The sequence below is a fragment of the Trichoplax adhaerens genome, genomic scaffold (assembly GCF_000150275.1).
Source record: "Trichoplax adhaerens TRIADscaffold_4 genomic scaffold, whole genome shotgun sequence".
In the NCBI taxonomy this organism is placed as follows: Eukaryota; Metazoa; Placozoa; class Uniplacotomia; order Trichoplacea; family Trichoplacidae; genus Trichoplax; species Trichoplax adhaerens.
This window is the reverse complement of record NW_002060946.1, coordinates 6,419,890-6,441,010: the sequence shown is the minus strand read 5'-3', so window position 1 is coordinate 6,441,010 and position 21,121 is coordinate 6,419,890. Positions and strand designations below refer to the sequence as shown.

General features: G+C 32.5%; 2 protein-coding genes across 2 annotated transcripts; both read left to right on the top strand.

The window, feature by feature from the left end:
- Positions 1-26: 26 nt before the first annotated feature.
- On the top strand, positions 27-11,583 carry TRIADDRAFT_55926 (uncharacterized protein; the record flags this gene model as incomplete). Its single annotated transcript, XM_002112131.1, has 46 exons — positions 27-72; positions 303-407; positions 770-834; positions 1,275-1,324; positions 1,447-1,497; positions 1,752-1,812; positions 2,023-2,081; positions 2,310-2,397; positions 2,516-2,640; positions 2,827-2,914; positions 3,005-3,115; positions 3,325-3,395; positions 4,117-4,207; positions 4,314-4,349; positions 4,453-4,593; positions 4,691-4,825; positions 4,951-5,082; positions 5,174-5,278; positions 5,476-5,525; positions 5,645-5,710; positions 5,809-5,872; positions 6,015-6,134; positions 6,301-6,374; positions 6,476-6,592; positions 6,678-6,778; positions 6,895-7,010; positions 7,155-7,263; positions 7,375-7,471; positions 7,623-7,653; positions 7,761-7,834; positions 7,965-8,046; positions 8,393-8,512; positions 8,668-8,795; positions 8,888-8,998; positions 9,171-9,298; positions 9,390-9,483; positions 9,724-9,837; positions 9,924-10,014; positions 10,103-10,174; positions 10,319-10,357; positions 10,504-10,578; positions 10,663-10,737; positions 10,822-10,899; positions 11,006-11,074; positions 11,163-11,267; positions 11,539-11,583. 46 exons carry the CDS (start codon positions 27-29, stop codon positions 11,581-11,583), a joined length of 4,005 nt encoding a protein of 1,334 aa, XP_002112167.1.
- Positions 11,584-13,123: 1,540 nt separating this feature from the next.
- On the top strand, positions 13,124-19,644 carry TRIADDRAFT_24314 (uncharacterized protein; the record flags this gene model as incomplete). Its single annotated transcript, XM_002112130.1, has 16 exons — positions 13,124-13,487; positions 13,661-13,740; positions 14,541-14,729; positions 14,898-15,040; positions 15,133-15,254; positions 15,338-15,483; positions 15,584-15,641; positions 15,761-15,886; positions 16,674-16,778; positions 16,902-17,059; positions 17,212-17,290; positions 17,532-17,639; positions 17,783-17,838; positions 17,950-18,036; positions 18,314-18,415; positions 18,604-19,644. The coding sequence occupies 16 exons, from the start codon at positions 13,124-13,126 to the stop codon at positions 19,642-19,644; spliced, it is 2,964 nt and encodes a 987-aa protein (XP_002112166.1).
- Positions 19,645-21,121: the final 1,477 nt, after the last annotated feature.

The following is a 21,121-nucleotide window of genomic DNA, read 5'->3' as shown; positions in this document are numbered from 1 at the left end:
AATTGCGATCGGCGGGTGATTCAAATATGGACGTTGCTAGTTCAAGCAAGAGAGCCTTGGAAGAAGATTTAGGTGGATTCTATCACTCTTTTAATAGCCAAACTAAGTCAAATCAGTCATTATATATCTAGAATAAATCAAATAGAATCAATTTGCATGATGGATATTATCGTCATCATCAAGAGGACGTTGACATCATCATCAACAACAACATACATCGCAACACTTGCTTGATAATAATTATTGCTTGCCTATTTGGCTGACTAGCTCACGCATTTTCGTCTTTTTCTTTATCATATTAGAATTAGATCCTAAGCGAAGCCGATCAACAGAAGATCATCCTATCGCTACTTTCTTATCACCATGCCATTTGCTATTATATGCTGACAAACCATCTGAACTATCAGGTTAGTTTGCAATGCAAGTACAGTATGTACAATTGTACATTACAGTATACCCGTATTAGATGATGGTGGATTTTATCTATAGATAATTAGACGTGGATAATTCTATAATTAATCTATTATATAATGATTATCTACGGATATCTGTTCGATACCATAAGCTCTGACAGTACATCGTTATAATGACTGGCATCATGATCATTATTTGCAACCAGGATCATGATAAAACTGCTATCCGACGTACAGTACAGTATATTGCATACAGTAAAACACATCTCATGTCAACTGCTAGACAGGAATATTCTTCAAATGTAATGCGATAATCAGAGATCATGATTAAATAGAGATTTAATTATAATCCATAGGAGTAACTGAAATAGAAGCACAACAAAATATATTATCCAAATTGGAAGATCAAGATTCCAATAAGGTAATGCAACAGTTGCAACTGATCTAATATCTTATTTGCGTGCTGGAGTGTAGTTATATGATTTCCTTCGCAGGTTCTAGCACAGTATATTTATTATGTCTTTGTACAATTATAACCGATATCAATCAATGTACTTTTCTGCAACAAGTTTAAAGAATATGCACAAAAATTGAATAAATACAGTGTAATAATTACTTGATCTACGTAAAAATTTTCTGACATCGCTAATGCAATAGTAAAATTGCTAAAATACGCACATACGTATGTACACTCATTATTGTACGGTATATGGTAGCTATCTGTAGCGAGTTGAATTATCAGACAAACGCAATATACTGTACTGTACAGTATTATTACTAAAAACTACAATCAATCTGCAATACTGCGATGAGCTATAACTCATTGATTTCATAAATGCATGTTATACTACTTTCCTATAGATGGATTGGTTTCTCAGTAATCTAGAAGACTACCTGGACGATCAAATCAGGTAAAATTGCTCTCTTGGCATAACAAATCGACTAATATTTAGTGAACCGTAAACTGCTTTGTAATAAAATTAATGGATAATTCGAATTGCATTATAAAACTATGCTTCATTCTTTTTGGCAGACTTTATTACGCATTAATGCCAATACGATCAACAATAGAAAATTCCGATAGGTATTTGGATAATTTTATCAAAGATAATCAGAGTCATGGAAAGAATTTCCTTATGTCTACCATTTATGAATTAATTGATATCTGCGTTATATTATAATTTCGATCTAGCCATATGCGTAAATACTGTATGTTCATTTTATGTTTGGGCAACATCCTTAAAGCGATTTTATTAGTTTTAAATACAGTAGACGTTACGGGACAAGTACATTATATACAATTATTGAGTCTAAAACTTTTAATTTTTCATTCTTAAGCATTTTAGAGCTTTCGGCTGACTCACCTATACAGCTTATCTTAAGCATTAAAGAAATACAGGTGATACATGTACTGTGCTTTACTAGATCGTACTTGTATCAAATTTAAGTCGATGTATTGTTAATTTATTATCAATTTCTTATAACAATGAAAATTTTTATGAATTATAAAAACAAATTTTGTATTTATGAGGTACCGTACCTATCCACTATTCTCAGTCAAATTCAATAATTTACCTAGCCATCCTTGTCTTTTTGTAATAAATTACAGGATAAAGTAGTCGATGTTTTACTCACAAAATTAATGGAGGTGATGTATGAAGACGACATGTAAGTATAGTATATCTGTTCCTTTTAGATGCCATAAGCAGATATAAGAATATTATAGTTGTAGCTTACTTTACGAAAGATTACTAGATAAAGTTTTTAAAATTACAATATATCCTTGGATCCATTGTACTTTTTTATTATACATTTCCGATAAACATAAAACCCATATTTAGTCAAATGTAACTCTTGATTTACATACCTAATATTTTAATTTATATCTTTACTTAGAGTTATTGAAGAAGCAAATATAACCTGTAATATGGGATTATTGCTTATCCGTCAATTTAAATGGATGAATTATCCGATTGATTCTATGGTAAAGTATTATCCTATACATCAAAGTATATCAAGTAACTTGATATGTTGTAAAATCTGTTAATACTGATAATTCTATTATTGCGTATCTTGGGAATAAATGCATTTAAATAATATAGGATGCCATTAATAAGTTATTTGAGACAGTTAAAGTTTTGCCAAAAAATTTGCAAAAGGAAATGATAAAATTACTACCAGAAATGATTAATGATGATAAACATGAGCAAATTGGAAAACTGTTAAGGTAATATTTATCTCTAAATTAAATATCAACAATATGATTGAAATAATAATTTTGTTCTGAATGGATGACCACAAATTATTCCTTGTTTATAATTTTGTTGTGGTCAATCAATAGCTTTGTATCACCGTGAACGCAATTAATTTATTTAAATATTTTAAACAACTGTCATTTATTCTTCGTCTCTAGACAATTTCAAGATTGTAATGTACATCTAATTGGATCCATCATTGCAGCCTTAGCCAATTTGAATATACACTCTCAAATGGAGACTGAAGTTCGTATATTTTGTTTTTATTACATCTTATCTTATATCGTACTATACTTGTAAGCTCTTTAACAGTATCTAATTGAATCTATAATTCAGATTCGAGAATCGTTAGCCAAGGGGTTACGATCTTTCAATTTTGAAGACTTACCAGACGTACTCCGGTTTATTCTGCAAAGCGTTTCTAATAATACTGCCGCTGCAGTTGAGGTATTCAATATAAACCCTTGATAAAGTGCAATCTGTTTAATATTTGATGTGATTTTACATTGGAGTAACTCGCTCACTATAATCTTAACTTTTCATGTACCTATGAAATTATATGACACTATTAAAAACTATCTTTAAATCTCTTAGTGGTACATTATGCTCTATAATTAATTGATAGCTGCTCGTATTCTTTATTTGTTTCTTTTTAGATTATTTTGAAATTGCATAACCATATCAATTTGCCTAATCGGTCGTTGTTATTAACGACAGACATTAAAGGGTTCGTTAAACTTGAGACTAATTGAAGATATGAGCACAGATATAAGTGCTGTAGAAATCTCTAATTACATTGATGCGATAATCATATTGAACATTAACAGTTTACATTGTTTAAATGTAGAAATCAAATAAATTATATGATATAAAAGTAATGCATATTCAGCTGGGAACATTATAAATTTGGGATACAGTTATCGGTTTATCTTACTAGCTAGTCTAAATATATGCAGCCAAATACTGGATGCTAATTTTTATGACCCTAATCAACATTAGAATAAACAGTAAAACTACACGTAAATTTTTGCTACTGAAAGTTTTAATTTTAGCTATACGTTAATAGTACATTATAACGAATAGCTCCAACTAATACTTATTCTAAATATTAAGTATAGTGCATTTCGAAGGTTCGATTGTTTAGGATGTTAAAATAGTAATTTTATATTTCAGATATTCTATTTAGCGCATTATGTAGTCTTCGCTAGACACATCATATATTACAATAAAACTTAAAAACTTTTTCTGTGTTTTATGTGATAGCAATGACGGATGTTACAGTTCGTTACTTGCTTAATAACTTCATTCATGATATTTGATTATGTCATTGTACAGCATTTAGATCTAAGCGTTGATGTTGTGCAGATCTCATATGCAAACCTATATTATACAGTTTTTACTACCTTTTTTATTTAATTAAATGATGTTGCTAATATTTTTGCATTTAGTGATGCTATTAATTCATGTGCTGAAAATCTACTAGAAGTGCTAGAAACTACTATTCGTTTTAAGAAATCTATTGCCGATGGTTGGATTAAGGTATTATAATTTTTAGACATTTTAAAATAGAAAATCAATCGAATAGCGGTGTATTCCGGAAGGACCATATTTTTTAATATGATTTCGAAATTCTTTGGCTATGTAGGTTATTGATTCCTTGATTGCAACAACCGATCTACATGTTAGTTATCAGCAATATGTTCTCATTATAATTCACATATGCAGAAAATTTGATGAAAAGTAAAATTAATTAATCTTAACAATTAAAAAAACTTCTTTAATAGCTTACCGATATCTTCGTCCTATTTATTGCTCATTCACTGCCCAATTATCATCGATCTATCATCAAAGTATTTAAAAAGAAGTCTAAACATTACAAATTTATTACAAGTCTCCTTTCTTTGTGCTTCAAAGACTACTATCAGGTATGCATTTTTCTCTACGTATGATGATTCTTTTTGGATACAATATATGGGTTATTGCAATGCATATATTTATTTTGATGTTTCTGTACATGAATAGATGATACCTCGCTATTTAAGAAGTATATTGTCCATTGCCGACACCCTTTCTCAATCATCTCAAGATGTTATAAGGGATTTGGGCTGTCACTTCTATATTTTAATATTCTCTATGAATAATACGAGCTACCAGCAGGTTAATTTAAATCCATTAATTATGTTAAAAATTACCTTTTACCTCAATTACGTTTATACTTGGTGAGGGTGAACAGTACACAATAAGATTTATTCAAGCGTTGCAATTAAAATCTTTTATCGCAGGAAGTTATTGGTTGTTTACTAACGCACATTGGCAGTGGAATCGAATATGAAGCTGATTCTGCATTAAACGTTTTAAGACAACTTGCAGTAGAAAATCTACAATCATTAAAGGCATTCTCAGTGCTCATTCTGGTTAGTGAATATTAGATCATCAGATGATATAGTTTTAGTCGTAATTAAAACTCGTTACTAGTAATACTGACCCAAATTTAATTGACAATAGGGTGTTATGGAATTTATACATTTATTAACGGATTCTCAAATTAGGGCATTGTATTTTGTGCTTTGCCGAATCGCTTTCTCTGAAAATTGTAACGATTCCATTCAGGTTACAAGAAGTTGCTGAAAACTTATTCTACAAATTACTTAATAGTATTCTGGTTTCATGAAATTTCTTTTTATTGTGACTGCGCTTGAACGTTTCATTTTTTTAACTCTAAAGTTACTTTTGTTTTTCATGCAGGTATTTAAATGGACAAAGCTAATTGTAAATTTTTTAAATGCTACGTTTATTTGTCATTCTAGGATGATATACACATTATACTTCGTAAACAGTTAACGCACAGTAAAATAAAGTAAGCATGAGCATAGATTCCAGCGTTAACTTTACCAAAATTTGTTATAGAGGTTTTTATTGATTTTAATTCATATCGTAGTAGTATTTATTCCTTTGATGTTGATGATATTATCATAGTTACCGGCTGATGGGAGTTACTGGCGGAACAACAGCAGTTTCATGTCTTGCATCGCAGAATTCTAAGTACGACAGTATTTGGAGATGAAGTTTAGGTTGAAATTACTGTGGTTTACTTTCTAATATTTATTGACTTATTGCATTTATTCATTCGTTATCTATAGTAAAGATCAAACTGAAAACAGTAGCAGCAATGGCCTAGCTGGTAATGAAAGTGCACTAAGTCAGGTATACAAAATATAAATTTGAAAAGCTTTGCCTTCAATGGTCCTGTGTAATGCTAATCCGATGTTTGCATATTTAAATGGCGGATCGGGCACCCGTTGCATTCTGGCTGATCTTTCTAATGAAGCTATTATTTCTAAAATAGGCAACAGAATTACTTGAACTATTATATAAAAGTTGCGACGGCATTCCTGAAGTAGCAGCTTTATTATATGACGAACTTGCAGGCATTATTACCAGCGACAATATTAGTATAAAAGTTAAAGTAATTACGTTTAATTATAATTTTATTAACTTTGTATATCTTGATCGTTGGTTAGGAGACCATAAGCTCACAATTTAAAAAAAAATCTGCATAGTCGTCATTGTAGCTATGAGTTTAGTCACCTTCAAGTTATTTATGTAAAGAATCGTATTTTATGTCTTTACAGACATGGATTAATGAATTGATCGTTACAACATTTCAAGAAAGTTACCTGGTCGATTTGAATGAATTACCTACCTGGTAATTACAGGCAGCTATTTGTACATTTAATTGAATTTAGAGTGAATTACTTGAGAATATTTCTAGCCGGTTGAATAATTGTAGTTTTCTGATTCTGTCAGCGATGAATTACCGACATGTTTAAAATATGGACTAGACAACCCTGAAGATAGTAGTATTGCGGTTAATTTGTTACCGAAATTGGTATCTGAGTTAAAAGGAGGAAGTTTTAGTGAAAAGTAATTAAACTGGATATTGCAATATTAAGTTTAATTTCAGCAATAAGTTTTAATAAAGATAGCTTATTTATAATTGTTTTATTAGCATATCGACATCATTTGCAAGTTTTGCATCTCAATTCCATTTATTATGGATTTGTGAAAAATATCAGCGAGGAAACCTCGACGAAATTGATGCTCTTTTAGGTAAGCCAATTGTATAGCTCTTGCGTATCGTAAAAGTAACTTGTACATTAAATAGTCAATTTACTTTTCATAACGGAATATTAAACTGCCTAATTTATTTTAATATTGGAAATAAGGATGTCCTATAATTTTGGCTGATAGCAATAAGATAGAAACGTTTTCAACTTTGGAAACGGAACTGCAAATTGCAATATGTATTTCTCTTATTTATTGCTTAAACTGGTTCAGAGAAGTAAGCCAGCGTAATACTTTTCATTCTATTTACTTAGCTTATTGATGGTGACTAAGATGTAATAATATCTTGAACTACTAAAAAGTCCCTAATAGTATTCAGCATGTTGTTCATTAGCATTCTGTTTAATATTTCATATGGTAGGTAATAGGAGCTTTTGCTTCCTACGACGATGCCGAAGTGAAAGGGAAAATTTTATCTCGAATTAAAGGCATGACTGAGCTCGAAACTGATTTGATTAATCTCTTAAATGGTAAAGAATAATGTAATTTTGTGATGTTCGATGTTGTTAATATAAAATTCATTTTAAACATTTGCTTGCTAGGCATTTTAGTCATACTTGGATGTATTATTTACTTTGTAGATTGCCCATCGTGTGTACCAGTTATAAAGAAACTTGATTTCTGTGCGTTTAAGAAATTACTTGATGTCGAAAAACCACTTAAGCTACAAATAGCTAGGTAAAATGAAAATAAATCTTACATTACATTCGTTAGATTTGTTGGTTGCCTGCCTTGCCTTACGGCATTATAATACCTTGATGGCTGCGAAGGTGTACTTAAGTTTTAAATTCTTTTATTGTGACTTAATTTTCACTTTTTCTAATTGTAGAAAGAAAGAAGGCAAAGAAAAGGAAAATATTGTAAGTCTATTTCCGTATACTCCGATTATACTCGTATGCAATAATCTAGTTTTTGGTATGCAACTCTCAATGATTTACTTAGCCTTTCAATGACTGTTTTTGAAAAGTCTATGACTCAGGATCTCAAGAAAGCTGCCACTAAGGATAAAGTTACGGTTACATTAAATAGATGTTATTTAAGGTACGAAAAAATTGCATTTCCTTTCATTTTTTGGTCGATTGCCAATCGAACAAATACAATGCCTTCAGTTGCTGTACGACTAGCTAGATAGAATTTAACCATCTATATTCTGAAATTTCGCTAATGGTAGGGAGCTTAGCATGGATGTTTTTAACATTTTATCGTGTGGAAAAGTTACGTGCTCAATTTTAGACTCAGGGTTAAATACCGAAGTAAGTTTTACTGCGTAAATAGCAATTAGTTCAATTGCATCAAAATTATTTTATGTGAGTAAAAACAGTCTTAATTGATAAAGACTATTTGCTAATTCTGATGCCATACTAAATTTAATCTGGTATTTATAGAGCGTCACTGTGATTGATATACAACCAGCTCAGCTAGAACTCCTTTTACAAGATTTATGTATCAAGCTGTCTGTCAAATTTAAAATATATTCCTTAATTCCAGAATCAAAAAAGGTTCCATCTGATTCCAATATTTCGATATAAAAGTTATGCTTTTCAGCAAATCTATTCTTATTTTTATTATTAATACCTTACTTATGATTTGTGCACGTAGATTGACCGTCAAACAATGAGGCTGTTTTCAAGATGGAAGCCCGTCGAAGTTGGAAAATTTTTTGTTCAGCTGATCCCTATTATATGCCAAAATTTAGAAGCTATTCACGCTAGCCTACTGGTAAATTGCGTATTAGTGATTAGTGTAGATATTTTAGTTATAGCCTAGAGGAATTCATAACTCTTTTAAACTAATTTACGAGATTAACTTGTGACTAACGATATTAATCATGCGAATTGCATTTTACATGTTTGATTTTAAAATTATTATTACAGAATGAAGAAGACAAAGAAACTGATGGAGCATCTGATACGGAATCCATCATACTAGATGATGCCGTCAATATACACATTGTATCTAGTTATTCATATTTAATTACTTGTTTGGTCTTATTTCTTGAATGGTAATGGAATAAAGTCAATTACTGTATTAACGGTTATAGAAGCTACTTGAATCAAATCTTAAATTAGTACGTTAACTTTATTCCATTATTAGGAGCGTACTTAGTCAAGCTGAAAATCAACAGATGAAACGAGATGCGTTGACATGCATTGCTTCTAGAACAAATACAATCAACAAAGATACGCCGATAAATGACATTGTAGGGTAAGTTATATTAGTTTTGCCAATTTAAATAATCGACAACATTTCTACTATTAGTCTGTTTGAACTTATCAAACTTTATCCATAATTGGTATGATGCTACCTTACAATCCACTAGATCTTTGATTTTTTGTTATTTGTATATGCAATGTAATTACTTTTTTGTAAATAACAGGAAATGTTTTAGATATTTGGAAAAATTTCTACCATCACTCCCAAGTTTTATGTGCGCGACAAAGTTTATTCGTCTTTTGCAAGCCATAAATGTAATTAGTAATGACAAAGTATTCAATCTTGAATTAGGTGAGTAAAGGCAAGATTAGCATCTGTTCATTAGGAATTCCTAAATAATATCATTCTCTATTAAGCTAATATCACGATCTTATTTATGTAGCTACTATTATCATGCAGCATTTGAAAAGAGATTGGCCTGACAGTTCTAAATTTGCGAAATCTGTTTATAAAAAACAAATTGCATACTTACTTAGGTAATGCTCGTAAATTTCGAAATTGATGCTACTCTGTTGATGTTCTTGATCTTTCTTTAGACTATCAATTTTTCATAATCCAAATATACATTATATTTTATGAATTTTTTCGATTTGATTTCGTTGTAATACTGTTGTTTAAGCGAAGTTGTACGCGTACATTGGAAGTGAAATTATAGAGAATTATCGGATACAATACGAAATCGTTCTTCATAATCCTGTTATTAATTTTCCAATCAGACTGCATCTGCAGGCGTTAAAGGAACCCTTATCTACGTTGGAAGAAATTACAAATGAGAATTTACCTGAATCCGTTAAGAAAATTAAAGAGAAACCTTTTTCCACCTTGACGAGGTATGTGTTTACTTTTTTTCTTGCATATACTGAGTGTGTCTTGAATCAATCTAAAGGTCATAATGTGAAGGTTCTTTTCATTGCAGATCCACATTTTCGATATACTATCAAGTACTGCTTGAATTCTTGGTTGAGTCGTTGAAGAGATTAGTTATGGATGGTAGTGCTTGGCGTGGGGTACCAATAAAATTTACGATATGTTTATGGAAATTCGTCAATTCGATAGTATTTTGCATTATTAATAAAATGTATTATCGGTGACTAGGACGAATTAAACAAATTGCTCCAACTACAATCGCATTGTAACCTTCTTTATTCTATGGTCAATCTGGTGAAGGTATGAGTATGTTCCTAAAAAAGCTATTCGCTTAGGCCTCTATGCTTGACTAAGTTAAGATTGTCAGATTGGAAAAAAGGTTAGAAAATATGATAAACTGTAAATAATATCAATAATGGTCCATTTTATCTTACTTTTAAAAAGGTTCTGGGCAAACGTCCAGTTTTGCTATCGGTCATCAAGGTTTGTATTAATACAAATATAACAGTGCCGGCAGTATTAAATAATTAATTAATTAATGTTAATAGATCTATGGCACTTATTACTGTAATTTGGGTACGATGCACTAGAATAATGTAATAAAAAGGCATAAATTTCTGACCTTACAGGGTAGTCATGGCTTTATCGATGTGTTTCTCCGTTATGCAATGCCAGCATTAGATAAACTATTCAGAGCACATAAGGTTTATATTATAGTTTCTTGGCTTATGATCGTAGCTATGGAATAACACGATTTCCTATTAAATCTTAATTTGAACATGGTATAGGATATTATATTGTCTATATTAAAAGCGATTCAACAGAGTACACGCTACTTACATCATGTATGCGGTCACTCTAAGGTAATATTCGTGAAATAAAAGTTTAGAGTGCAGCAGTATTGATCTATAACATACGCATAATAGCATGCCTTGTTTGCTATATAGAATACAAGGGTTGGCGCCGTTACTAAATTTGTGCCCTTACTAAAGAAGAAGTTGGAGATATTTGTCTACAGGGTCAAGGTATATTTATGCCTTCATTTTCTCATCCAATAGCCAAGTTGCTATGATTAATACCATACTTTTATTGCATTTCATTTATATTCACGTAAATGGATATACGGTATAGATAATGTTAACTGTTAATAATTGCCATGAAGCATTTTGGGTTGGAAACCTAAAAAATAGGGATATTCAGGTTAGAAAGAACTTATAGATAGCGGAACAGGATCAGTTAACATTATATTGTGTTATTTATATAAAAAATTTTGTCATTTTATATTTAGGGTCAAGAAATCTTATCTGATACTGATGAAGTTGATGATGAATCGTCAGTTGCCGATGGCGAGGAATCGCCGAATAACTCTGATGAAGAGACTAGTGACGATGAGGTAAAGAATAAAAGGAATTTGAGAAAGCAGCGAGTTCATCATCGACTGTATTTTCAAAATACCTTTGATTTGATAATGTAGTATCTACTTGCTTGTTAATTTAATGTAAGGAACAAGATAGAAATAATCGAATAATTAAAATACTTTCTTAGGAAAACCACTTAATTAATTATTTTTATCATTACTTTTATAGTAAATTATTCTGAATTTACTATGCACTATAACACATCAAGGTACTGCTTAATTGATTTTTAAAAATTTATCATTGTAGGAGGATTCTAGTGATGCTGATGATGAATCAGGTAGCGATAAATGAATCTCCCATGGATGGATTGTGCTACGCTGAGATTTTGAAGAATAATGACTCGATTTTTCACAATCCTGAGAAAACTACTATATTAGCTAATTGCTAATACTCATGCGAGAGTTGGTTATTGACTATTATTGAATCATACAGCAGCAGACATGTATACTTAAACAATTCACTACTAAATGTCGATCCTGATTTGTTAACCGACCTACCACTATTGATTACTATACACTTATACTTAATAAAATTGTATCATCATTCAATATTATGTAGATTACAGTATTCTTAAAGGTATATTGAAATTATGTTTTTCCTACTGGAGTTCCATAACTGTTTATTAGCAATTAAAAGCATATCTGTGCACCTTTACATATGCATAATTTGAGGAAATTGTGATTGGCAGCGCTTGTAGTGCCCTTAATATCAGCTACCTAATACTCAAATATAGGGATTCAAGTACAAATAAACATTAAAATTTATATCTTATGCTATTGGTGTGCATCGTTGCTTTTTAATCGTTCTTCAAAAAAATCTTATGCTTATTTAACTCCTAGTCTTGGTACAACTACCGTAGCTAACAACTGCATTGTTATCAAGATCTTGAAGAAATAGAATTGCAAATTTAAAGTGTTCATCATTGCTTCTCTTAAGGTTGATGGAAGTTGATTAATCCAATTAGATGGGAGTATAAGAAATGCCTAATCGATAAATTAAGAGCTCCTACGGCCATTATGCCATGACCTCCGAGATTGCTGCCGTGATACTGGGACAATCTCACCTAACTACAGTACAACATAATACTAGGAGAAAATACGCAGTATAACTTGAGCCTTCCATGAAGCTCAACAAGTGTCCACCTGCCTCAATTTAGACCCAATTTTAGCAGAGGACATGATAGTAATAACCATGATCCTTGTACTCAGTCTGTCTATTTTTTTATATTTCCGTATACTTCTCCATCATTAAAATTATCGCACTGGAAGAGACAAGAAGCTGCAAAATTGAGCAAGATTGCATATTGGAAACTTTGTCTTCAGACAGATAGAAAGCGCTACTAGCTGCAATCGCTCGCTGTACTATCCGTCCTGAAGGGATTGTGTGTAAATTAGTTGTCATATCTTTTCAGCTGTTTAGCTTGATAGTATAGGACGAAAAGGTCAAGAGGGTGACAATCTATTTTGCACACGGATGCAGTACGCAGCAGCAGCAAGCCATCCGAATTTTGATAGTACAGTGCTTGATATGCTGGATAGAGCAAATCGATATGGTATCGTACATCTCTCTTCGGTCATACTAGATTATAGAATAATTGCGTTCAAGTATATTTCTATAGAAATCATTGTAATACAATCGCAATAGTTTGCTGTCACGCTAAACTGTTGCTTGTTCCACAAGTATCCTCACAACAGGAAAACGACAATACGAACAGACTGCATTCTGATGTACTGAATCAGTATGTAGACTCTCATACAAGCGACCACTTGCACACTAGTTCTTCTCGGTTAATTCATTACTCCACTCTCCCCTCGAGGAAGCGATTTGCAATATGGGAGACGGCGAAGAAATCCAAGAAAATAAACTACATCGAGGCCGAGCTTCAGGACGAAAAGCAGATAAAAAGAAGCAGAAACAACGCCATGATGACGAGACTAGTGCTCAACGTAATCCTAAAGCGTTTACTTTCCATTCAGCGGTTAAAGCAGCTCGATCTGCTCGGCGCACGCTGGATATTGAGACCAAGAAGATGCACCAACCGTTGGTGGATCGCGCTCCATTAGAGCCTCCACCAATTATTGTAGCTATTGTAGGGCCTCCAAAAGTGGGCAAAACGACGCTACTAAATTCGTTAGTTAAAAATTTTACCCGACAGCAAGTTTCACATATTCAAGGACCAGTGACTGTTGTTTCAGGTTGGTCATAATCTGATAGGCATGCTCCTCTGTCGCTAAGCGACGACGACCCATTCCCTGCAGTTGCAATTTTTGAATGTTGTTATCCATTTGATAATACTATTAATTGCTATCTGGATTTCGATAGTAGAGTACATAAATAAATTCAAGGCATTTCTGTTCATTTTAAATAGGTAAAAAAAGAAGATTAACCTTATTTGAATGCGGCAACGATATCAATTCGATGATTGATGTAGCTAAAACTGTCGATTTGGTAAGCTTGTAGTAACTTGGATGCATCGTGATAACCTGTGTTAATTTCGTATAACCCTCTCAAAATTAAGTTGACCTGTGAATGAATAAAAACTTAATCGGATTTTATAGCTGAGGGATAGACTAGGTCGAAATGATATACAAATAGGCTGCACAAGTGCAGACCTTGTATGCTGCATCTAAATACTCATATATTGAAAGGAAACTGTCATGCAGATTCTTCAACATGACATCAAGCTATACTTCCAATATTCCATCGATCAGTAGAGTTTATCATACAAATTTATAGCATAAATTTACTACAGTTGCATTGCCTAGTACTGGAATGAGAAAATAAGACAGCTATATAATTGAGAGCATAATGCACATTTGCATTGATGCGTTTCCCAATCTACGATTTGCAACGAAAGAAATAGAATTGTAATCGTTTAGCGTGGCTATATTCTGACGGCAGAATTATTAAATAAATGACTCAACTAGCTGATAATTTGATTGTAAAATAGTTATAACACATACTTTTACAAGTTGCATTAGAATGAAATACTATCAAACTCACATTGTTATCAGCTCGGCCGTCTCACTGCTATTGAAAATGACTAACTTCCTGTTCTAGCTCTGCACACAGTAAAAGCACACTAGTGACAATGTAGCAAAGTCAATGCTTATCTTTAAATGATTTCAGTATATGGATATTGCTACGCCAGTTTTGTACGCTTTTTATGCCATAAAACATTTGCAACAAAGTTACCAGATCAGTTTAGAATTTATTCAGCATGTAACTGAAAAATTTCTGCTTACTAGGTACTACTACTGATTGACGCTAGCTTTGGATTCGAAATGGAAACATTCGAGTTCTTAAATATCTGCCAGATTCATGGTTTTCCCAAGGTTATCGGTGTCTTGACTCATTTAGACATGCTAAAGAATACAAAAGCATTACGACAAACCAAGAAAAAACTAAAGAACCGCTTCTGGACCGAAATCTATCAAGTATGAATTTTTATGTTACTCGTAAAACTACACACCTTTGAATACTTTAGTCCTTACCTATAATTGATCACTAACTTCGAGACATATCAACGCACAACATCTATGAGAAGTGTGATAGAGATTAAGTTGTTATCCACAGTATTGTTCACTATGATCGATATTTCTTAGGGGGCAAAGTTATTTTATCTGTCCGGATTAATGCATGACTTATATCCCAAGACCGAGATTCATAATCTTTGCAGATTTATATCCGTGACGAAATTCCGACCGTTGCAATGGCGTTCTAGTCATTCTTATGTTTTCGCTGATAGGTTAATAGTTGTCATCATTTCATAAATTTAATACTAATTAGTTATTAAAGAGCTACAGTGTATACAAGCTATTCTTTGTATCAATCGTCTAGGCTGGAGGATATTACCTATCCTGAATTGATTCGAACTGATAAGAAATGTAATCGTAATGTTTGTTTATACGGTTATATCCGTGGTACTAACTTTAAATCAATACATAATGTCCATATACCAGGTATGCATGTAAATGTACGATGTTTGCAAATAGCTTTATAGTAAATTAATAGTTAAAGTTATAGTCTTTCCAACTTTTCCAAGGTTGCGGTGATTTTGCTATTAAGAATGTATACGCTTTGCCGGACCCGTGTCCTTTACCTAGTAATGAAAAGAAAAGAACCCTAAATGAGAAAGAACGTTTAATTTATGCTCCCATGTCTGGAGTTGGTGGCATAGTTTACGATAAAGTTAGTTTCGACTTTTAATCAAGATCTTCTTCCAAATAGATTGTTCAACCTAGAATAAAATGATTTAGTTTATCCTAATCTGTACCATATTTAATATCAGGATGCAGTATACATTGACCTTGGAGGAAGCAGGCAAGCGGTTGACAATAGAGCGATTGGTGAAAATATTGTACGCTCTTTCTTTAACATCGGATTGTATGATAGTATTATGCCTCTCCTGAATAATACTAATAAACAGTTTTACACGCGTATTAATGATAGGTTAACAGTTTACAAGTTGAAAATCCATTAGTTTCTGCTATTATTGAAAGTAAGGCTACAATTGACGAAAAAATGGCAAAGAGTCAAATATCGCTTATCAAGGTAAGTTCCATATTTGATTTATTGTTAGCACGGCTAACCTGTGCATAATTTACAAAGCATTTTAAGCAATTGAATTATATGGAAATTTAAACTCATGCTTTAGGATGCCAAGCCTATTCCTTACGAAAATTTGCTTAGGTGAACATTCTAGCATTATCAATACATTTTAAGATATTTTTATCTACGACAAAGTTGAGGGATATGGCTCACACAAAATTATTATTTTATGCTATATTTATAGTTATAATAGAGACCGTAGTGCAGAATCTGATCAGAGGCACCGTCGCAAAGTAGAACTAAATAGTGATGATGATGTTAGCCTAGATAGCGATTCAGAAGATGATGACGATTCAGCTATCATTGCGGATCATTCCGGTAAGTACGATTTTTGAAATGAATTCCTTTATATGCGCGTGTTTAATGTTTAAATTTGGCTTTGAAGATAAATAAATCTTTTCCGTTTTGATTATTTTCCCGTACTTGAATAGAATCTAACACCGAAAACGTAATGGATGTAAGTATGGCTTTAAAAGTAATCGTAAGATATCAAAATTTATAGTACCGTGCCAACGCCTTTAAGAAAGTCAACTTCGAAAAAATCTATTTGACACATTAATGTTGTAGGACCCAAACATCGATGAAACACTATCTTTTGACTCTGATGGCGACGGTAATTCCTTAGACGAATCAGAAATGTTCGATGCCTCTAAGCTCCACTTTCTTGATAAAGATATTGGCGGTTAGTATGGAATTATCATTCTCTGTTGAGTTAAATTATTGCTTGTTGCAATTATTAAATAGTAAATTATGGAAATACGCACCAGTAGGCGAATTAAACTGGAAAGAAAATCTTGCCAGAAAAGCGAAGGAATCATTTTACCAGCGTCAGTCACAAAAAATAAATTGGAATCGATTAGTTTATGGATCATCTGGTAAATTAAATAGTACCCTTGTAGATTACTTTTATTCGTTCTCATTGTTAAATTAGCAAATTTCAGTCTTTAATAATGTTGATTTGAATGTAGATGGAAATGATGTAAAAATAGAAAGACAAGGTGATGCCCTCAAATACAATCTTGATAAAGGGGAAAGGCAGGAAGTAGGTGAAATATTCTTAAAGAAAGATTCGTTGAAAAGGAATCTAAAAGATCAAGATGGTTTGGATTGCTCTCAGTCTAACTATACAAACCTAGATTGCTGGAATGATGAACAGGTTAAATATTTGTCATAAGGGGTTTTAAAGTTCATAAATGTAATTACAGAATATATCACCATAATATTAACTGGACTTATCCTTGAAAAGTACCATAGCTGTATTTGACATTGTTTGCATCTGCTATAAATGATTGATAATCTTTACATTAGTACCGAGAAAGCATCCGTGATTGTTTCGTTAGTGGCGATTGGCATGAAGAGGACGCTCAGAAAATGATCGATCAAGATGGTATGTTTTCATTTCATTCGAATTTCAACCTACTTTCTACAGAACACGAATAGTAAATTTTTAGGCTACATCTACAGTACAATCTGTTAATCATTGTGATAGGACAATTAGAATTATATATACCTAGCTAGCTTTGCAATTTAAATTATCCTGGTGTAGCTGATCTAGAGTCGGAAGTTGGGATGAATGTGTCTGTTTCGCTATATTCAAATACATGAAATTAATGTAATTGCGTTTATAGATGAATTATACGGCGATTTTGAAGATTTAGATACTGAAAATGTTTCTGCTACGAAGACTGCAGAATCTTCCGATGAAGCAGAACAAGACGAAGTAATGGATGACTCCAGTGGCCGACTGAAAAAAAAGAAGAAACTAAAGGCCACTTTTGATGCTGAATATCTTTTAATATTACGATCTTAAAATCTTCTACTAGCTATATACTGACTTGAGCTGTATGATGTTCCTTAACTTTACGTATATATGATGAAGGAAGTAATAAAACATTCTATGAGACAGCTAAAGCCGAAATGGCTGCTCAAAGTGAGGTACGCCCAATAGACTGTAATATAGCTCGCCAACAGAATTTGTTAAAAAAATTTATCTTTGTAGTTACAATATTAAGCAGAAATGATAATATTATATGGATAAATTTATAGTTGAACCGTAAAGAATTTGAAGGGTTAGACGATGAATCTAGAATTCAATATGAAGGCTATAGACCTGGATCATATGTTAGGATTGAGGTAAATTAGAAGTTGTCAATTTATTTAGCATAGTTTACATGTATTGCATATTTTCTCACAAATTTTATATCGAAAATTGCACGTCATCAAATAACATGTAAAACTATTTCTTGTGTGGCATTTAAGATATTGCTGCCATATTATCTGCTGTTTTAGTAGTTTGAGTTTTCAATTTGATAATCTATCTTAACATTTGCAATTAGCTACAAAGTGTATAGCTATTTGCTCATAATTTATCCGCGTGATTTTAAGGTTTTTTCTCATTTACTTGCAACAGTTACATGGAATGCCATGTGAATTTATCGACTACTTTGATCCAAAGTACCCAATCATCATCGGAGCCTTAAATAGTGGAGAAGAAAACACTGGCTGCGTTCAAGTAAGATCGAATTATGACACATATTTACCTTTACTTTTCAATTTTTTGGGCAATGTATATTAATAAATATGTTAGATAGACCTTAGAATATATATGTAAGAACCTAATGTCGATTGTACTACCATAATTATGTCATGCTTTTGTGTCTGGTGTACGCATTAAATAAAGGTATATTTGTATGCAAACAGGTGAGAATAAGAAAACATCGATGGTATAAACGAATTTTAAAAACGCGCGACCCTGTAATCATGTCGTTAGGATGGCGGCGCTTCCAAACCGTTCCACTCTTTTGTATGGAAGATCATAATGGAAGACAGCGACTACTTAAATATACACCAGAACATGTTCACTGTACGGCCACATTTTTTGGACCCATTACAGCCCCTGGCACTGGTTTTCTAGTAATTCAAACCACTAATGATAAAGTCAGTCATTTTCGTGTCATGGCGACTGGAACTGTGCGAGAACTTGATAAAAGTGTAGCTATCGTAAAAAAATTAAAACTAATAGGAACCCCTCTAAAAATATTCAAGAATACTGCCTTCATAAAGGGTATGTTTAGTTCTACATCAGAAGTAGCTGCTGCTGAAGGCGCAACGATTAGAACTGTTAGTGGTATTCGTGGTCAAATTAAAAGGCCAGTCAAATCGCCTGAGGGTGTTTTCCGGGCTACCTTTGAAGATAAAATTCTGTTAAGCGACATCGTATTCTTAAGAGCATGGTATCCAGTTGATATACCGCAGTTTTATAACCCAGTTACTTCACTTTTAATGCCGCGTGGTGAGAAAACAGAATGGCAGGGTATGAAAACTGTGGGACAGTTGCGAGCATTACATAACATAAAGCCGCCTCAAAAGTCAAATTCACTCTATCATCCTATAGAGAGAGAGCCAAAGCATTTCAATCCATTATTGATACCCCCATCATTGCAAAAAGCTCTGCCTTATAAGAATAAACCAAAATATACACCCAAAACAGCTAAGAAGTCTTCCATTTTATCCCGACCGGTTAGTACCATGTCTAGCAAGGAGAAAAAATTGACTACATTAATGCAGCAACTCCGTACCATTGAGAAAGATAGACTATATAAAAAGAAAGTTAAGAAAGAGGCGGAAAGAAAGGTCTATATGAAAAAGAAGGAAGCTGAAGAAAATAAACGACATAAGAAGATGCAAGAAAGACGTCAAGAGTATTATCGTAAAATTGCTAGAGCTGGAAAAGGAAAATAAACTAAAATAAATTTGTCCAATCTATTGTTAGTCTAAAATTTGGATGTTATTTTGTATACGTTGTAAAGCAATTAATATGAAGTAGAACGTATAACCAGAAATTACACATGATAATCTACTCAGAAAGAAAGAAAGGGAGATTTTATTGACTGAATACTAAATTTGCGAATACTGTGGTTCCATGTTCTAGGATGTGAACTCTAGTGAGCCATGTGTGAATCTACAAAAGGAAAGTGTTTAATAACATTCTGACTCTGTTATTAAGTTAAAGACGAAACCATGTGACATATTTGTAAATAAATCACACTGCCTTATTTCATGCTAACTCTATATAGTGTAAATAATTGTCGTTACAATGTTACTGTGCTATGACTGGTTACAACCAGAAGTATCAGATCAGTTACCTTTTTTTGAGAGTTTATATAAGGCGTTATGTCTGATAAATAATCTAGACGTAATGATAATAGCTTTGCTTACAGGCAGTTTGTATGGAGCGGTATATTATACTCAATTTATTCTCTTTGGAGTCTATTATCACCAGTAGCTTGTTGATTACATTAATGAGAATTAGTTTGCAATCGTTAATTTTTACAGAAATCAACATAAATGCTAATATTCTGGAATTACGAGTATAGCCTCTCAGCTTATCACTAGAAAGTAGAGCGGTTTTATGCTGGTGAAGTTATCTTTGTTGAAAACTGCAACTTCTTTTGCTTCTCGAATTAGACTATGAGAAAACTTCCAGATATAAACGTATAACAGTAACTTTTGCTAAACATTACTAACGATAACCGCTAGATTCTCTTAATACATTTATTCATCGCCTCAGTATCTGCTGCCATGACCTAGCAGCAGAAGCGAGCTCCGATCACATAGTCAATAAATTAAAGCCGATTGTCAAGATATAGAATAGAGCTTAAATTAGTAGTTCGATAAAGTTTACGTTTTAATAATTTGATAATGAATTTATAGACACATACAGTTAATTACGGTCCTCTAATAACGGAAGCTGTCATTATTTTGATTTCTACAAGAGATAAGATACCACAGTAGGAGTATATTGATGTAGTGATGCTGCACCCCGTATTGGCTTATAAGGATAGCTATATTTGATTGTGTTAATAGCTGTATTTGATATATTTAGGATACTACGAAGTGTCTTCTCAAAAATACAACAAGAACTACAGTTTCTTGTAAATTTCACTTTATCACATAAGACTTGTTTCGTCTTACAACTACCAAGGACTATCTAACTGCAATCAGACTGTCGCTGGACTATTACAGTAGTAACATGAAGTACAGTAGCATGAGGGATTAGAATATTCTGCTATGCTGAAGGTGTCTAGGCAATCTAAAATAAAAAGCTACGCTTCCTAATAAGATCTATAACCAGCTGCTACAAGTGGTGACTCATACGAAGAAAATTAGAGAAATTATTAATTCGCTTGTTATTCGAGATATTTCTACTCAACGGAAT